This window comes from Staurois parvus, unplaced genomic scaffold (assembly GCF_062004578.1).
Source record: "Staurois parvus isolate SC_StPar_1 unplaced genomic scaffold, SC_StPar_1.0 ptg000177l, whole genome shotgun sequence".
NCBI lineage: Eukaryota > Metazoa > Chordata > Amphibia > Anura > Ranidae > Staurois > Staurois parvus.
The window spans coordinates 4206680-4225988 of record NW_028317973.1 but is presented as its reverse complement, the minus strand read 5'-3'; the positions used below and the strand labels follow the sequence as shown (position 1 = coordinate 4225988).

General features: G+C 41.4%; 1 protein-coding gene across 2 annotated transcripts in view; it reads left to right on the top strand.

The window, feature by feature from the left end:
• The window catches only part of SLC29A3 (solute carrier family 29 member 3), a 99689-nt gene extending 81988 nt beyond the window's left edge, over positions 1 to 17701 (top strand). For both annotated transcript variants that reach the window (XM_089677101.1, XM_089677100.1), the window contains exon 6: positions 14549 to 17701. In XM_089677101.1, coding sequence (XP_089533227.1) covers positions 14549 to 15182 — 634 coding nt within the window. In that variant the 3' untranslated portion in view covers positions 15183 to 17701. The remainder of the gene's footprint in view (positions 1 to 14548) is intronic.
• The last annotated feature ends 1608 nt before the right edge of the window (positions 17702 to 19309 follow it).

The following is a 19309-nucleotide window of genomic DNA, read 5'->3' as shown; positions in this document are numbered from 1 at the left end:
AAAGGTGAGGCCAGAGCCTAGGATTACACCTAACACCTTGGCATTATTAATATACAGGATTCATATAGCTCCAACCGTTTGTGCAGCACTTTACAAAATGAAGGTAGACATTACAGTTACAATACAATTTGGTACAAGAGGAAACAGAAGGCCCTGCTCGTTAGAGCTTACAATCTAGGAGGAATGGTTGAGTGATACAAAAGGTAATAGCTGTGGGGGGGTGGGGGATGAGCTGATGGAGGAAAATAAATGGCGGTTTACTAGGTAGAAGCAGGATACACTTCTTTAAAGAGAGAGGTTTTCAGGGATCGTCTAAAGGTGGATAGATTAAGAGATAGCTGGACAGATTGGGGTAGAGCGTTCCATAGGATGGGAGAAGCTCGGTAGAAGTCATGGAGGCGAGCATGGGAGGTGACACGGGAACTAGAGAGCAGAAGGTCATGGGAGGATCAAGGAGAGTGGTTTGGTTGATATTTTAAGACTAGGTTGGTGATGTAGCTGGGGGCAGAGTTGTGGATGGCTTTGTAAGTTGTTGATAGTATTTTGAGTTTTATTCATGAGTCATGAGGGGAAGGACTAATGGTTGTGCTGTTGATATTAAAGTCATGAGTGGGGGATCGGGGGGGAGGAAATATTACAAGCTCGGTTTTAGAAAGATTGAGTTTGAGGAAGTGGCGTGACATCCATACTGATATGTCACTCAGAGAAATCTGTGATACGTGAGATTAAGGGGGTGAGCGGGGGAGTGGAGAGATAGATATGGGTGTCATCAGCATAGAGGTGGTATTGGAAGCCATGGGAGGTTATCAGTTGGCCTAGGGAAGAGGTGAGAGAGAATAGGAGGGGCCTAATTTGTAGTCACTAACTACTATTCTCTTAAACTACTTTTTGATGAACTGTTCAGCACTGTATAGAACGTAAAGAATTAAGGTGATCACACATATAGTGTGCTTGCATTGGCAAACTCCATGAAAAACTAAAAAAAAAAAAAAGACAATTATGGATTGATATAATCTTTAAAGCAGAACATAAAAGGGAAGTTCCTCTTCAACACCTTCTTCCCCCTCCTCTCCTGCTTTTGGAGGCTGTTTTTTTTTCTTTTTGGGGGAGGGAGAGCGGCTACCTAGATTTAGCAGGTAATCAGAGCAGAAGTTCTACCCCCCCCCTTAAACTGTCACTAAGAGTCGTAGCTGGCTTCCTTTAATAACCATACCGGCACTGGGGTCTCAAAGACTGGCAAAGAACTGGCCCAGGTGAGGTTGGCACTGAATCCATGGACAGGTAAGTGCCCTTTTTAAAAAGTCAGCAGCTACAGGATTTGTAGTTGCTGACTTTTTATTTATTTATTTATTCATTTATTTTTAAGAGACTGAAGAACTGCTTTCAATCTTTGGCATAGACACAATTGTTGCTGCAGCTGCTCATGCACCCCTAATGCTATAGTTTGTCCCAGCCCCTTCTCATTGTTTCTCTTGAACAGCTTGGTTTACATAAAAAGAAAAATTTCAAAAGGAAACCATAAACGATATTATCATTACATGTATTCACCAATTATATTTATTAGGATACAATAGGGTTTCTCTGTAGTGGTTTTTTTAAGCTGTTTATTCTCTTTCACTTCAGTTCCACTGCATGAGTCTTGTTCTTTTCATTGGCAATTCCTTTTATAAACAATTTTATTCCTTAATGTTTGGTATTTCTTATGTATGAAAAATTGCCTAAATTATATAGCAGATCACCTGCAAACTCATTTGTTGGCAGCAGGTGGCAGTATACAGCTGAGTTAGAACAATTCAGTTGCACAGTCTAGGATTTTTTTTTCATTCTGATATTCGCACGAGATAGATTTTGTTTATGCAGTCAACTGCAACAACAGAAACATACTATGATGTACATGCCTAGAACATAATATGCATTAGAACAATGGCATGCAGTAACTTGTAATGCCCAATACAGAAATAAGTGACTTTGGTATGACTCAAATGATTCTGTTACAGTCCCAAATACAAAAACCAGGGTCAATTTAGAGAGAAAATCTTTTGGGATACTGGAGAACTTGAAAGAAACCCATGCATATCCATACACAGGGAAACCATACAAACTTCAAGCAGGCAGAATGTGGTGGCCATTGATACATGGGCTCTATTACTGCAACACTTCTGGGGGTTTTAGCGTGCAGCTCAGTTAGATCTCGGGTTATTGAGGCAGTAGTGGTGTCTGCACTGAATAAAGAGATGCTGGAGGATACAATCAACAATAATCGTATTTGATTTATATAGTTGGCTATCAGTAATTCCAATATTCAGCAAACAATCCAGAATAAATCCTCATCCCCTATTTACAATTCCTTGACATCACACAGCCACAGATTTATGTTTTCTGTATTAACTTAAAGTGATTCTCTTAAATAAAGGTGCCAATAAGCCTTGTTACCTGCGAAGAAGTTAGTAAACGCCTTTCCCACTGAATGCCGCTGTAGAAGTCTTCAGGAAATGACCCTTCCTGGAGTGTCCGATTCCTGATCCCCCCCACTGGGCCTAGTGGTTCTTGCCACCAACCTCTAGGTCACTGTTGTGTCAGCTATGGATGTATAGGTTGATGGGAGGAACCACTGAGTGCAGCAGGGGATCTGGAGACTATCAATTCTGGGCAGAAAAAAAATGTTGACACAGGACACCAAAAAACTGAGTGTTGATATGAACATGATACTTCTGTTCTTGCTCACTTAAACAACTTTTATAATCTGGATCTTGGATACTAGAATACTGCAGATTGCACATCATCATTGCCACATGTACTGCCTTGTCTATTTTATTGTGCCTTTGCATAAAATAAAGCAAGTCACATTTTTAAATCTATACATTTTACTTTAGGAATGCAGCTTACACTCACAATGTGGGAACCTGATTACTAAAATCCCATGTCAATTTTAACAAGCGTTAACATGTAAATTTAAAAGCCATTTCAACCGTTTAATCTTTGGCTTTCTTTAGGCTGCATTCACACCTAAGCGTCACTTTTCTGAGCCCTTTTTTGGAGCAGAATTGCACATTTTTGCAGCTTTTGTCAGGTGTTTAACTAAAAAGTGTGGAGTGCTGCTGCTGTTTGAGCAGAAAATGCGCAACAAAACGCTTCAAAAATGCTCAAAAACAGCTGTTGTGCTTTTCAGATGTTTCCGTTGAAGTCCAATGGAACAAAAACGCTGAATTCTGCCTGAAAAGTAGCTTGTGTACTTTTTTGATTGACGGGTTTGGCTACAAGCGACAGGACGCTCTGATGTAAACTGAAAACATTAGGTTTTGTTGTTCAGTATTTTTGAGCTTCAAGCCACAAAACTCTCAAGTGCGAACGAGGCCTTAAAAAGATGGTTGATGGTCCTGCCATTAAGGTCTTTGTTCAGCCATTGTTTTTAAATAAGTCTGGTCTCAGTCTCCAAAATGTGCTGCTGTCCACATGGCTTTTGATATTTCAGCATGCATTATACTGGCATAGCCCTATACTGTCTCCATTGGAAAGCCCATCCTGAGAAATGCCATGCAGTGTATGAATGTGGACATGAAATAGCTGCAAAGAGGCTGCAGGAGACTAGCAGCACTGACAACATGCAACGTAGGTTGAATAACGGCAGAGCATTAGTTTGGGGTCATCACACTAAGAGTTTGAGGAAGTAGGATCAATCTGTATCATCCACAGAGAGAGCAGTATATGGGAATTTGAAAAGTGATCCATCTGCCTATGTCAGTGTTTTTTATCTTTTATTTATAATGAACCTGTTGTTATGGAAAGTACAATGATGCATCTTTACTTTATGGAGCTGTGCTGAGACTGTTGCTAAACCTGTGGAGGAGACGTAACCCTTGAGATGCTGGTGTCACCACATACTTTAAGAGCTGGCTTGGAAAAATCTTAAGGAGATATGTGACTTCCTCCTATTTAAGAGGTCCAATATTGCAGGTGAGAACATAACTAATAGGCACAATTGGTGGAAGGGTTTCACTGCGGTTGTGGGACGATTACACTGGAGATGAAATGAGGATATATAGGACTGATTGATGAAAATACATGTTATAAGTGACTTTTTATTCACTTTGATTGCACTTTATTTATTCAGCACTATTGGTGATCACATGGGTGTTTTGGCATTGTTTAGGTATATGTCACTATTGATAATATCATATTGTTTTTTTTCACATTTTTATCACTTTATATTCTGTAGCACTGCACTTTATTTATTGATTCGGTATCTTGGTGTGAACCACGATTAGTGTTTAGCTGTTCTTAGGTGTTAGGGTTTTGCTTGCTGTACATGTTGTCAATATAGTCCACTGTTGTCACTATTGGAAAGGCCACCCTAAGAAATGCCACCCTGAAAAATAACATGAAATGTTTAATAGGTCAAATACAGGAGGTGAGAGTATGTATGAATGTTGGTGAGGGTTTACACATTTGCCATGATATTGAGCACTGACAGACCGGACACTTTTACCCCCTTCCTGACCAGGGCAATTTTCAGCTTTCAGCGCTATCACACTTTGAATGACAATTGCGCGGTCATGCAACACTGTACCCAAATGAATTTTTTACAATTTATTTGAGACAGATAAAGCTTTATTTTGGTGGTATTTATTCACCGCTGGGATTTTTATTTTTTTTGCTATGTAAATGAAAAGTCCAAAAATTTTGAAAAAAAGTGTGTTTTTTTAATAAAATTCTGCAAATAAATAATATTTCATCATAAATCTTGGCCAAAATGTATTCCATTATCTTTTTAGAAAAAAAAATCCAAATTAGTTTATAGCCAAAAATTATAATTTTTAAACATTTTTTTTTTTACATTTCTATATATTTTATTTTTATTTTTTTTTTACATACTGTCACCCTAGCAGTACAGTGTCACCATGGTGACACTGTACTACTTGTGGGGGGTGATGAAGATTTTTTTTTTTTTTTACACTGATTGCTTTTACACCCATATAGGATGTAAAAGCAATCATTTCTCTTTCTCTCTGTCTGCATTCTTGCAGTCATTGAGAAGTACTGAGTGAGCTGTGATTGGTCACAGCTTGTCACATGGTACAAGGCTGTTGTGAATAGCCTTGTACCATGTGATCTCTGATCATTCACAGATTTCACACGTAGTAAGCAATGATGTCACAAGTGACATCTTGCTTACTGCTTTGCATGTGATCACTGATTGGCCAATCAGTGATCACATGATCGGGACCTCGTACAGAGGTCCCGTCCAAGGACCGGTGTTTCACTGTGTCCGGAGGACACAGCGGGCACCGGATCATGGTGCTGCGCGCTCCCAGGGAGCGCGTACAAGCAGGGTGCGGGGAGGCCGTTTATAAATGGCCACCCGACCCTGCACTGCCACCGTCCGGCGGTTTATGTACAACGGCCGGTCGGGAAGTGGTTAAAGATTTGCACATTTTTACTGACAAGAGGATAATCGCATACAATATCAGGACAGTTTTTTGTGTGTTTGTGTGTGTGTATATATATTTGTGTGTATGTATGTATGTACAGTGGGGCAAAAAAGTATTTAGTCAGCCACCAATTGTGCAAGTTCTCCCACTTAAAAAGATGAGAGAGGCCTGTAATTGGCATCATAGATAGACCTCAACTATGAGAGACAAAATGAGAAAAAAAATCCAGACAATCACATTGGCTGATTTGGAAAGAATTTATTTGCAAATTATGGTGGAAAATAAGTATTTGGTCACCTACAAACAAGCAAGATTTCTGGCTCTCACAGACCTGTACCTTCTTATTTAAGTGGCTCCTCTGTCCTGCACTCATTACCTGTATCAATGGCACCTGTTTGAACTTGTTATCAGTATAAAAGACACCTGTCCACAACCTCAAACAGTCACACTCCAAACTCCACTATGGTGAAGACCAGAGAGCTGTCGAAGGACATCAGAAACAAAATTGTAGACCTGCACCAGGCTGGGAAGACTGAATCTGCAATAGGCAAGCAGCTTGGTGTGAACAAATCAACTGTGGGAGCAATAATTAGAAAATGGAAGACACAGAAGACCACTGATAATCTCCCTCGATCTGGGGCTCCACGCAAGATCTCATCCCGTGGGGTCAAAATGATCACAAGAACGGTGAGCAAAAATCCCAGGACCACACGGGGGTACCTAGTGAATGACCTGCAGAGAGCTGGGACCAACGTAACAAAGGCTACCATCAGTAACACACTACGCTGCCAGGGACTCAGATCCCGCAGTGCCAGACGTGTCCCCCTGCTTAAGCCAGTACATGTCTGGGCCCATCTGAAGTTTGCTAGAGAGCATTTGGATTATCCAGAAGAGGATTGGGAGAATGTCATATGGTCAGATGAAACCAAAATAGAACTGTTTGGTAGAAGCACGACTCGTCATGTTTGGAGGAGAGAGAATGCTGAGTTGCATCCGAAGAACACCCTACCTACTGTGAAGCATGGGGGTGGCAACATCATGCTTTGTGGCTGTTTCTCCGCAAAGGGACCAGGACAACTGATCCATGTACAGGACAGAATGAATGGGGCCATGTATCGCAAGATTTTGAGTGCACACCTCCTTCCATCAGCAAGGGCATTGAAGATGAAACGTGGCTGGGTCTTCCAACATGACAATGATCCCAAACATACCGCACGGGCAACGAAGGAGTGGCTTCGTTAGAAGCATTTCAAGGTCCTGGAGTGGCCTAGCCAGTCTCCAGATCTCAACCCCATAGAAAACCTTTAAAGGGAGTTGAAAGTCCATGTTGCCCAGCGACAGCCCCAAAACATCACTGCTCTAGAGGAGATCTGCATGGAGGAATGGGCCAACATACCAGCAACAGTGTGTGCCAACCTTGTGAAGACTTACAGGAAACGTTTGACCTCTGTCATTGCCAACAAAGGATATATAACAATGTATTGAGATGAACTTTTGATATTGACCAAATACTTATTTTCCACCATAATTTGCAAATACATTTTTTCCAAATCAGCCAATGTGATTGTCTAGATTTTGTTTTCTCATTTTGTCTCTCATAGTTGAGGTCTACCTATGATGCCAATTACAGGCCTCTCATCTTTTTAAGTGGGAGAACTTGCACAATTGGTGGCATACTTTTTTGCCCCACTGTATATGTGTGTGTGTGTGTGTGTGTGTGTGTGTGTGTGTGTGTGTGTATGTATATATATATATATATATATATATATGTGTGTGTGTGTATACACACATACAGGTGTACCTCGGTTTACAAACACCTCGGTTAACATCATTTTCGGTTTACGAATGAAAATCCATTAAACATAATGCCTCGGTTTGCAAATTTTTTACGAATTTTTATCTCAATATGAAGTGTATGTTGGTACCGATTTTTAAATGCAATTTCCGGCTTTTTTTTTCTTCACTATCGCTCACGGAATTAGCCGTCACTTTCCCTGGAGCTAAAGGATACTTTGTTTCTTTTATCTTGGGAAACAAACTAAAAAGGAGACTTTCTTTCTTTTAGCTGAGGGGAAAGTGACAGCCGATTTTCTGAGCTATAGTGAAGAAAAAGAAAAGCCTGTAATTACATTTAAAAACCGGCACTGACCTGTAGTGACAGCAACTTTTTTTTTACTTTTTTCTGACCTCCAGAATGGATAAATTGGTTTTCAATGCATTCCTATGGGAAACCGTGTTTCGGTTTACGAATTTTTCGCAATACAAAACATCCCGGAGAACGAATTAAATTCGTAAACCGAGGCACAGCTGTGTGTGTGTGTGTGTGTGTGTGTATATATATATATGTGTGTGTGTGTGTGTGTGTGTATATATATATATATATATATATATATATATATATATATATGTGTGTGTGTGTATATGTATGTATATATATATATATATATATATATATATAATTTGTACTTAAAGGACTCTTTTCTAAATTATGTTTTTGGGGTATTCTCACAATTTAATGTATGGTATGCACAAGTTTCACTAATATATGTATAAGACATGGAGGTATGTGATAATAAGTGGTATACATGACAGCGCTGCACTTTGTTAATATTGGATTCTGATCATATGACTGCTGTGATTGGTGGTCACATGATTTGAATGCTCCTGATCGCAAGTATGCATTGGGAACTTTCTGGTACCTGTCCGTTACTGTGCAGGGAGCTTGCTCTCAGCACAGTAATGTGTTTACATATGGACGCATATATACAGCCGCTCGGCGTTAAAACCCACCCATCAAGAGGCCGCATATATGCGCCAGGTCGGCTGGGAATCGTTAAGCATCATATTCTGTTTTAAAACAATACTTCAGAATCTGCTGTCATATACACTACTGTTTTAAAACTGCACTTTTAAATACAATGCTCTGCACTACTCTTTGAAACACTCCCTAAACATAAATAAGAGACTTCTACAATAAATTATTAAATATACACAAAATATTCTGTATTCTGCAGAATAATAATAATAAAAAGGATTTATCTTGGTGTTTAAACACCGCAAACAATCGATGTTAAGTGTCATTATGTACTATAAAATAAAAGTCCGACAATACATATAAGATGTTCCAAGGTGAATAATGTATATTGGAAAAAAAAAGTGAATATCCAGACTTTGTGACCTTTGCCATTACCGTCAGAAAGGGACTTGCTTTCTGTAACTAAAGCTTGTTAAATAGATCCAATCCATACACTGCTTGTACAGGAAATCAACTGCTGTAAATTGTATTCCGCTCTACCCTTAAATGTTTCCCCAGTGGAAAGTTAAAACTGAGCCAGTAGAAAAAATCCAATAGTGTAATATGGTGTATTTGTTTAAAAAAATCAAACACGGTCCAGATCACTCGCATATTAACACTGCAAAAAAGCTGTACGAGTACAAAACATTGTTTTCCTGCATCTGATGGGAGATGAAAACACATGACAAATGCCGGTTGGCAAAATCCCATTGTCTTTATTGAGCAGTACACATGGCAGTTCAGAGGCAGCATTTTGACCTGCTTTGCATTCGTCTACTTTTTCATTTTGGGACAGCATTACCTATTAAGGTGCATTTGAATGTCAAGCAAATTAGGTCAAACACAGCCTTTCCTTGTCACACTGAGGTTTCCATTCGAACACGGCTGCATGCCTTTGAATGGAAAATGTAGCGTTTGTCTAGAATTCTTATCGTGAATCCTAAGGGCCTGCCACAGGCCTTCAAGAATGTGGCTCCCAGTGCAGCGACTTAACCTCCACTGCCAAACGTTTCATTATTGAGAGTTCCTAAGGGGCAGGTTCTCATAAATCTCTATATAAGACAGCTCTAAAGTGCAATGGCATTTTAAAACAGCCCTTGATGCAGGTTGGTTTGTGTTGGAATTGCTCAATGAAAGTGGATTGCTCCACTCCCAGATTTCTGATTCTGCATCAAGGTGCTTGTTGTTATTTTGCTCATGCACATCATTATGTTATATCAAAAGTGTAAAAAAAAAAAAACCTCTTCTAAATTTAAAGTGTTACTAAACCCACAACAGTAAAATCAGTCTGTATATGCAGTGTAGCATGCTTTTTATATTCACTGTGGAACCTAAGGGGTTATTCCTCCGCATTGTGTAAAAACGCGGTTTGATCCTGTCTTCTCTGATCCTCCCCTTCTTCCAGTGTCCCCCTCTTATCTCCTGGTAAGACCTATCGTACAGAGTCACTCTGCACATGTTCAGTTTGGTGTGTATTGCTAGAGAGGTTTTTCTTTTTTCTTGGGAGAGTGCATGCAATCAGCACAGGGCCATTCAGCACTGTCCAGATAGAGTTAGGGGTCATGCAGTCTCATAGGACATACAGAGGTGGAGAGCAGGCGGCAGCATAGTGCTGGATGGAGGGCAGGGTCAGGACGGAAGCTGCTCAGTAATTGGTTGCTGGGCTGTCCTAGGAACTAGTCACCAGCTTACCAGCTGCTGCCGCCTTCCACCCAGCACTATGCTGCCTCCTGTTGTCTGCTCTGCTCTACACACGGGGACAGGTTGGCAGTGCTACCTGTGTGTTTGATATGAAAGGAACACAGGAGACATGGGGGGGGGGGGGCCGGCTTAGGAGACACTGTGGGAGGAGAGACACAAGAGACATTGTAGGGGGGGCTTAGGAGACACTGTGGGAGGAGGGACACAGGAGACTCTGGGGGGGGGGCTTAGGTGACTCCCTGGGGGGGGGAGGCACAGGGGGCACAGGAGGCACTGCAGGAGGGGGCTTAGGAGACACTGTGGGAGGGGGGACACAGGAGACTCTATGGAAGGGGGACACACAGGAGACCGTGTGGGAGGGGGGACACAGGAGACCGTGTGGGAGGGGGGACACAGGAGACCGTGTGGGAGGGGGGACACAGGAGACCGTGTGGGAGGGGGGACACAGGAGACCATGTGGGAGGGGGGACACAGGAGACCATGTGGGAGGGGGGACACAGGAGACCATGTGGGAGGGGGGACACAGGAGACCATGTGGGAGGGGGGACACAGGAGACCATGTGGGAGGGGGGACACAGGAGACCATGTGGGAGGGGGGACACAGGAGACTCTATGGAAGGGGGACACACAGGAGACCGTGTGGGAGGGGGGACACAGGAGACATTGTGGGAGGGGGGACACAGGAGACATTGTGGGAGGGGGGACACAGGAGACATTGTGGGAGGGGGGACACAGTTAACATTGTGGGAGGGGGGACGCAGAAAACATTGTGGGAGGGGGGACGCAGGAGACATTGTGGGAGGGGGGGCACAGAAGACTCTGTGGGAGGGGGGCTTAGGAGAATCTGTGTGAGGGAGGGACAGAGTAAACTAAAGTGTGTGTGTGTGTGGGGGGGGGGGGGTTGATGAGAAATGGACAGAGGACAATGCTTTGGGGGATGGGGAGGCAGAAGACACTTTGTGAGGGGCAGAGAACACTGCTGTGGGGCTGGGTAGAGGACACTACATAGTGTGTGTGTGTGGGGGGGGGGGGTGATGTGAAGGGCAGAATAGGACACTGGTTTTGGAGTACAGGACACTACTGGGGGGAAGGGGCCAGATGATACGACAGTGGGGGGATGTGGTGTGAAGGGGTTATAGGACACTGCTCTGGGGGGGGGGGGTACAGGACACTAATGTGGGGGGCAAGGGACACAGCATTGGGGGTACAGTACACTAGTGTTGGTGGGTGGGGCAGAGGACACTACAGTGTGGGGGGGGAGGATGATGAAAAGGGGGCAGGACACTACATTGGGGGGTACAAGACACTACAGTGGGGGAGGGAGTGATGTATAGGGGGACAGAGGACACTACTTTGGGGGGGGGGGGGTGATTTTTTTTTTTTTTTTTAAGGGAGCTGCCTAGAAAAGCCCTCCTCTCCCCCAACCAGGGGATCTTTGCTTTACTCCATGTTGTTCAGGTATACCTCAACCTCTGAAAGGTTGCCTACCCCTGCTGTAAGGTACATGTTGACTTTTTTTTTTTTCTTTACACAATGTAGCTGAATAGTGAAAACCCAAACTTCCGTTTTGTCTTTGAACTCAGGAGACTGACAGTAATATTTTTAGGGTGAATATACTTTTTCATAAAATATATGCATTCAATCAAATTAAAGCCCTACCCACCTCCCTCCATAAAAAATGCATAATATTTTAGGAAAGTCTATACATCATAGAAAAGGTCTTCTACAATGGTAGAGATTCTGTAGTCTCGCAGATTTACATGTGGCCAAATAAATCTCAGGAGACAGATAAGTTGTATAACATGAACTGAAGTCGGGTGTCTAGATGTGTCAGATAAGCAAAGCTACATTTACCGTTTTATTGGTAACCAGATATATCGCAACATGGTTAGAAGAAAGATTTAGATATTGATTTCACTTGACCATGTATCCTTGCTTGTCAGTGTATCATTTAATCATTTATACACTTGGCAACAAAAGCTGAGATCGTTCATATTTGGCCAATCCGTGTGGGGCAAGTTTTTTTTTTAATTGGTAGTCTACGGTAAATAGATACATGTCTTAGGAAGGATAGCTTCCTAAACGGTCAGTCAAAATAGCAGTGATATTTTGGGATCATGTGCCACCTTCTTATATCTCTTAAGTGGGGTACACACTATGAGAAAATCAGACAAATAATTGTCCGATTTTTCCATGAAGGTGCTTATCATGATGTGACCGACTATGGTCAAAAAATACAACAATTCTTGGCCTATGTAGGCAAAAGTTCATTCATGTGTACAATTTCTTTGTTCATTGTCACCTTCTTCCAGGTCATTCTTTGCTTCTGATCATGCACATTTTTTTCTATTCAGTTATTTACGTGCGAGTTCTGTACCTATTGACCAAAACAGGACGTTGTGTTCATGTAGGATAAAAATTTTCTAGCTTGCATTTTTTTTTTTCATCTGAACAGTCAGAATCGGCTGTTGAAAGCTGTATATGAACAATCAGATAATCGAGCGATTCTTCCTCGTACAGAACTTTTTGTTCATATTTCCTTATAGTGTGTACCCAGCTTTAGAGACAGCACCTGCATGATTATCCTACTATGGTTCCTTGCTTAGTTCCTGCCTTTCTTGACCTACCTGGTACAATCTTCTTTTAATACAATACACAGGATGGGTGGTCTCACTCAGAAACTAAAATTCTAATGCTTGCATTTTAGATGGCGCTTCTAAACTAAAGCCTGCCATAGATGGTTCGAATCTCTGCCGGTTCAACAGTGACCATGAACCATGTATGGGCAAGCTGAATGTACCCAAGCTGATCGATCAACTTGGGTACTACCATCCTGTCAGATTTTACATGCGATTATTGCTAGCAGCTATTAAAGCCACTAGTAGTAATCTGTCAGGAATGGACTCGCCAATGGTGGTGGGACTCACCTGCCTTGTGGGCTGCAGTACCAGGGCTGGCCAGCAGGTACTCTCAGCAACCAGAAGCTCACTCCTGCAATCAGCCATCACCTGAGGCTGATTGCAGGAGGTGTATTTAAGGAATGGCCAGACCTGTAGTCAGTGCCTTGGTGCTGTTTCCCATGTGCCCTGTTTCCTGTATCCTGTCTCCTGCCTGCTCGACTCTCCTGCTTGACTCTGACTCTGATAGAACTCCGCCTGCACTGACCCCGGCTATTCCTGACCATTCTTCTGCCTGCTCCCGTTGTACCTTTCTGCCTGATTGTTCCTGACCCGGCCTGCCTGACCACTCCACCTCTCCAGCCCTGACTGCACCTGTACCTATTAGTTTAAGGTTTGTTTTGTTTTGCACTGTGTTTGTATTTAATCTATATTTATATATATACATATATGTTAAATATATACAGTACATATATGTTATATATAAATTAAATACACACACATATATATATATATATATATATATATATATATATATATATATATAAATTAAATATATATAATAATATAATATGCTATATTATAATATAATAATATATATATTTAATGTATAAATTAAATACATACACACACATATATATGTGTGTGTGTGTATTTAATTTGTGTGTATTTAATCATTTCTGAAGCCTGCTGTTTCCCTGTGTCAGTCCATACATCTCTGGTCATACCTGGATCCCTGACATAATCACTGTGTTCCTCCGGCAGGAATGGCTCCTCCCTGCCCCGCGAACACAGTTGACCTGTGGGAGGGATACCCCCACCAACACTGACCCATAGTTGCAGGAATAAAAATCACTCCATCTATGGCCAGCTTTTGTGAACGTAAAAACAACTTTGTCAATTGGAAAATATGATCACATAGATACATTAGTGGGGGTTTTGTTCAATAATAAAATAATTATTAGAGGTATAGGCAGCTGAAGTTCTAGGTAAATTCTGACTTTTCCTTTAAAAGTTGTGCCCTGCCTATTTCTGGATTCTCACTATTTTTTATGCGTGTGTGTGTGTGTATATATGTGTGTGTGTGTGTGTGTGTGTGTGTGTGTGTGTATATGTATGTGTCTGTATGTATATAATATTGTAACGGGGTTCGCTTAGCAGCGGGTGTGTGTGACCCCCCTGGATGGGTCCACAACACAGGCACAGCACAACAGTGGAGGTGAAAAACAAAAAGGTGCAGTTTATTTACAGGAAACCATCAAACCAAAAAGAAACATCAAATCAAACCCTGGCCAACTTGGCTACTTACTGTGCAATTAGCTTCCCTAGCTATCTACCAGGTACAGTCTGATACTATCCCTAGTCCCTGCTAGTTGGAGGCTTAGCCACACAGGCTTTTGTCTCACTGCACACAGATATGTTGCTCCCCAGTCAGTTCAGGCACGGATCTGGTTCCAGGGTGGAGCAACTCCCTAAGCAGCTTGGGAAATATATATATATATATATATTATTATTTTTTTGTGACTGGAAAGTTTGCATTTAAATTCTGTTGCCTTCATCACTAATCTACTGATTGTGGCTTACAACTATGTACTTTTGCATCTTTTTATGACCTATGACTGCCTCAGAAACATATAATGCTTTCTGGAGTTCTTGCTTAATTGAAAGTTTAGATGCTTTTGATAAAATCTGTGACATGTCTATTTTGTATTTTTTGGGTTATTTAGCTATTACATGAATTTACCTGATGAGCCTACAGACAGTTCCTCATCTGAAGATCCTGTAGAGACGGTTGACGTATCTTCATCAAAGACAAACTCTCCACCTATAATCCCCATCTTGAAGAAAGTCAAAGTGCTGGCTGCTTGCCTGTTTTACACCTTCTTTATCAGCATCATCATCTTCCCCACCATCTCTGCTGGTATTGAGTCTGTTGAGAAATACACTGGTAGCATTTGGACCAACAAATATTTCACACCTTTGACTTGTTTCCTGGTTTATAACTTTGCTGACTGGAGTGGACGTCAGATCACAACATGGATCCAGGTCCCTGGACCCAACAGTAAGATGCTGCCAGTGCTGGTTTTCCTCCGAACGTTTTTCATCCCCTTGTTTATGTTTTGTAATTACCAACCTCGGAAACACATGTATGAAGTTTTTTTCAAGAGTGACATCTATCCGATTATCTTCATCACATTACTGGGAATGAGTAATGGTTATTTAGGGACGCTTTCCATGGTGTATGGCCCTAAGGTTGTCCCCAAGGAGCTCTCAGAGGGCACTGCAATAGTGATGTCTTTTTTCCTTGGGTTAGGGTTAGCTATTGGATCTGCTTTCTCTTCTGTTGTTCATTTAATATAGTTAACAGACTCAAACATTTTTAGTTCTTATTTTAAATTAGCAATAATTTTAAAGGGCATTGCAGTAACAGAAGATTTTCTTAGCAAACATTCACTTTTTTATCCTAAACTTTTTTAAAGAAAAATTTGTAATGAATACACGGTATGTACCTGTTGTTTACAGGTTCCTTTCTATACCTAAGGGTACTGTACTCCAAGTATGGTGTCACATGGTAGAAAATGGCACCTTTTGTTCACTAAACTGTTCATGATAAAGTTACTTGAAGTTCAGTGTATCTGTAGATGCCTATAAATGTGCCAATTAGGAAGTTTAATTTGTTTTCACTTTAAGGTGTCAATGCTTTTTCCATGTTTAGGCAAAAATGTTTTTCCTGCTTAGAGAATCGCCTTTAGGGATTTAAGATGTTACCGATTGTGGTTTGGAAAATACATTCTTTGAGGACCAGATATCTCAGGTCTTGGCAGAGCTGTGTTTCTCAGATTGGCACCAGAAGTGGGGTAGGTCTCCCAGCAAATTCACAGATGCAAGTAAAAATTGTCACAGATGTCAGCCTGTAAAAAAAAAAAAAAAGGTTTTTGGTGATGAAAGATTTCCTTGCCTGACATTGATCAAGCAGCTGAACGCTGATTTTCATAGGTGGTTAAATCCCATCTCGGGGAGAACAAACATTTTCCCTTGCATTGGGGTTGCCACCCTCACTGCAAAAGTCATATTCTTCTTTATGTCTAGGGGCTGAGAAAAGTAATTTTGGCTACCAGATGCTCTGCACCCTCCACAGCTGATGCTCTCCTCTACAGTCTTGCAGTGGACTGTCTCTTGGCATCCTTATGTTCAACTCAGGGCTATTGGCTCTGCATTGGTCTTGATGATGACAGTGGACCTTGAACCATCAGAACATAGGGGATGAGAGAGGTTGCTGGGACTGGTTTTACAACCCAGAGCAGTGCACACATAGAGTGCAATACAGTATGTTGCATTAATGTAGGTTATACCAGGGGTTGCCAAACGTATTGTGCTTGTAAAAACAACCCTAAATTCTCAGATGTTTTAATCCTTTCCCATATGCTCTACTTTATAAAACCATTTTCACTAAAGTCAATTTCAAGACTTTCCAACATTTAGGTAGGAGATGAATGTTGAATATCACTTGTGCCATATTGCTGCAATCCACTGTTGTGAATATGAATTCTATTTTAAATATGGACTATTTTGAAGTGGACTAGTTAAAACTGCACTGATCTTAGGACCAAAATGGAATGGGTATTCTTTGCGCACTCCAAGAAGGGCTGAAAGTGGTATGTGTGGCAAGGACTAAAGCTGGAAACCATGTGTGAACATAAGACAAAAATGTGTGTGTGTATATATATATATATATATATATATATATATATATATATATATAATGTGAAAGACACAATATAATATTAATATATATATATATATATAAGGTAAGCATCCGTTGTGTGAAGGAGCTCAAGCTTCTGAGCGTGTGGTGTGATCCGGTGTTGGGCAGTGATATTGGTGGCTTCCAGCATATCCTCTCGGTTCTGAGATTCCCTCTGAATGAAGCTTTCCATTCAAAGGGAATCCCGGAATCCAGAGGATATGCTGGAAGCCACCAGCATCACCACCCAACACCGGATCTCCCCACACGCTCAACTTCTCGAGCTCCTTCACACAGCGAATGCTTACTTATATCACAGATCACAAGTGCATTCCATCATACCTTTGTGAGTGGCCTGTATTACTCATTTTTAACCACATTAAAGAGTTTTTAAGCTGCACTTAGCGGGCACCGCTTTTTCTTTACTGGTCTTGGGATCTAATGTTGCTATAGGAGGTACATTTTTTTTTTTTTTTTGCTTTGGTGAATAATCAGTCTTACATCAAGGGGTTGTAGCCCCCTGACATGACAAATGAACAAAGCAAATCCTTGTATAGCGTATACGTGCCTCAACCCAAGGCAAGTGTATACATTCCTCAACCCAAGCCTTACACCCAAGCTGTGATTTCAAGCTACCCTGTCATTTATTTGCTGTCTTTATGAGTTATTTCTGACAGTCTAACTGGACACCAGACAATCCAGGTAGATGCCCCTCCATGCAGCTCACAGCAAGTGAATGACAGCCTCATCTGTGCATGTTTCCCTATGAGACTGTGTAGAGGGGTGTGTGTTAATTTCCTCCACTCAGGTCCGCTCCAGGTCCAATCCAGTTTAGCCTTAACTCTCCTCTGTTTTGTGCAGTGTGTGACATTAGATCCCTACCCCCTGCTGTGTAAAATGTGTGTTTTAGGTGGCTGTAGCGTAAATACTGCAGATAAATGGGTACAGCTTCTGTGGGAGTATTTGTTTCATCTCTGTGAATGACCTGGGGCTAATCACATTATTGGTGTATGTAAGGGTTTACAACCACTTTAATTTTCCTGTTGTGTACTAAAACATGAAAGTGAAAATCCCATTTATTGCTGCACACAAGAACTGTTCTTTCTTAAAGTGATATTAAACTCTTTTTATTTTATTTTTATTTTATTCCTTACCTATATTCCCATTTAAGCTGGTGCAATGACCCATGCTTCAGGTTTCCTGTTTCAGAATGGCTTCTTTCTCTTGCAGTGTTCTACAGAGCCACCCTTGTATGCAGGGACTAAAATGCTATCTTTCTACACGGTGCGCATCAATAGAAACACATAGCCCTAGAAAAGTAAGGCGCACTCTGAGCCTCCTTCCCTCCCCTTCCCATCTCCAAGCTAACAGACTGACTCAAGACTGCGCTGTCCACTGTTAACTCTCTCCTCTGAAGATTGGATGTTCAGGGAATCAGCACTAAGGGAGCAAGAACCAGCAGCATTGAAAGTTGTAAAATGCATCTGCTGGAGTAAGAATATTAACACATCGTTTACTGGGGAATGTTTGTCTTATTGTTCTAAATGGGTTAAGCTAAAGAACGCTGAGGGTTTAGTACTACTTTAGGCATTCATTTATAAATGAAAAGACTGAAATGCTGTGCTGTACCAATACAAAAAAGAAAACAAATTAACCACTCTGCTCAAAAATTTGGAGTAGAATTTTCTTTTAAATAAATATATCTTATTTTCAAGATATTGTTATATCTATCGATGATCACTATAGATTATGATTGGTAGGATAGGTATCTTTTGCTTTAAAACATGTACTCCTATTTTGTCATTCTAGACATTCTCAAAGACATATGTAGAGAATGAATGAAAATTGTGGTTTCATGTATTTGGTATGTTAAATTCTTTTAAATGGTATTTGTCAGGGCTCCGAGTATGACCAGAGGTGTGTGGACTGACACAGGGAAACGCAGGCTTCAGATATAGTATAAACAATATAATTTATTTAAGACTAAACAATACATAAACGCAGTGCAAACAAACCAAACCAAAACCCCCAACAGATAACAAAAGAACAATACTAAGCATAGTTGGGCAGGCCGGGTCGGTAGAAAACGGGCAAGCAAGGTACAAAGGAGCAGGCAGAGCGTAGTCAGACGGGCCGGGTCAGGAACAATCAGGCAGACAAGGTACAAAGGAGCAGACTGGAGAGTGGTCAGGAATAGCAGAGGTCAGGACAGGCGGAGTTCAATCAGAGTCGGGGATCAAGCAGGATCAGACAGGAAGCAGACAGGATGCAGGTACAGGGGCTCTTGGGAAACATACACCAAAGCCCAGATCACAGGCCTGGTCATTCCTTATATGCATCTTCTGCAATAAGCCTCAGGTGTTTTGGCTGACTGCAGGAGTGAGCCTCTGGTTGCTGAGAGCACCCACTGGCCAGTCCTGGTACTGCAACCCACAAGGCAGGTGAGTCCCACCACTATTGGCGAGTCCATTCCTGACAGTATTGATGTAAATACATGATATTCTTTTCTACAACAAAGTCTGAATATATGGTGTTAAGGCCATTTTGGTTGTTCATTGAATTTTAGACTGTATACAACACATACATTTTTCCTAAAGTGTGCTCTTCGTATCCATTCAAATACTCTTGCTATGTTTTTATGCCTGACCAAGGGTGGCGTATGAATAAATACAAAGTACTTGCACTGCGTGTGTTGCAAAAAAAAAAAAAAGAATTCCATCATCAAACTCTTTAACTATGAACA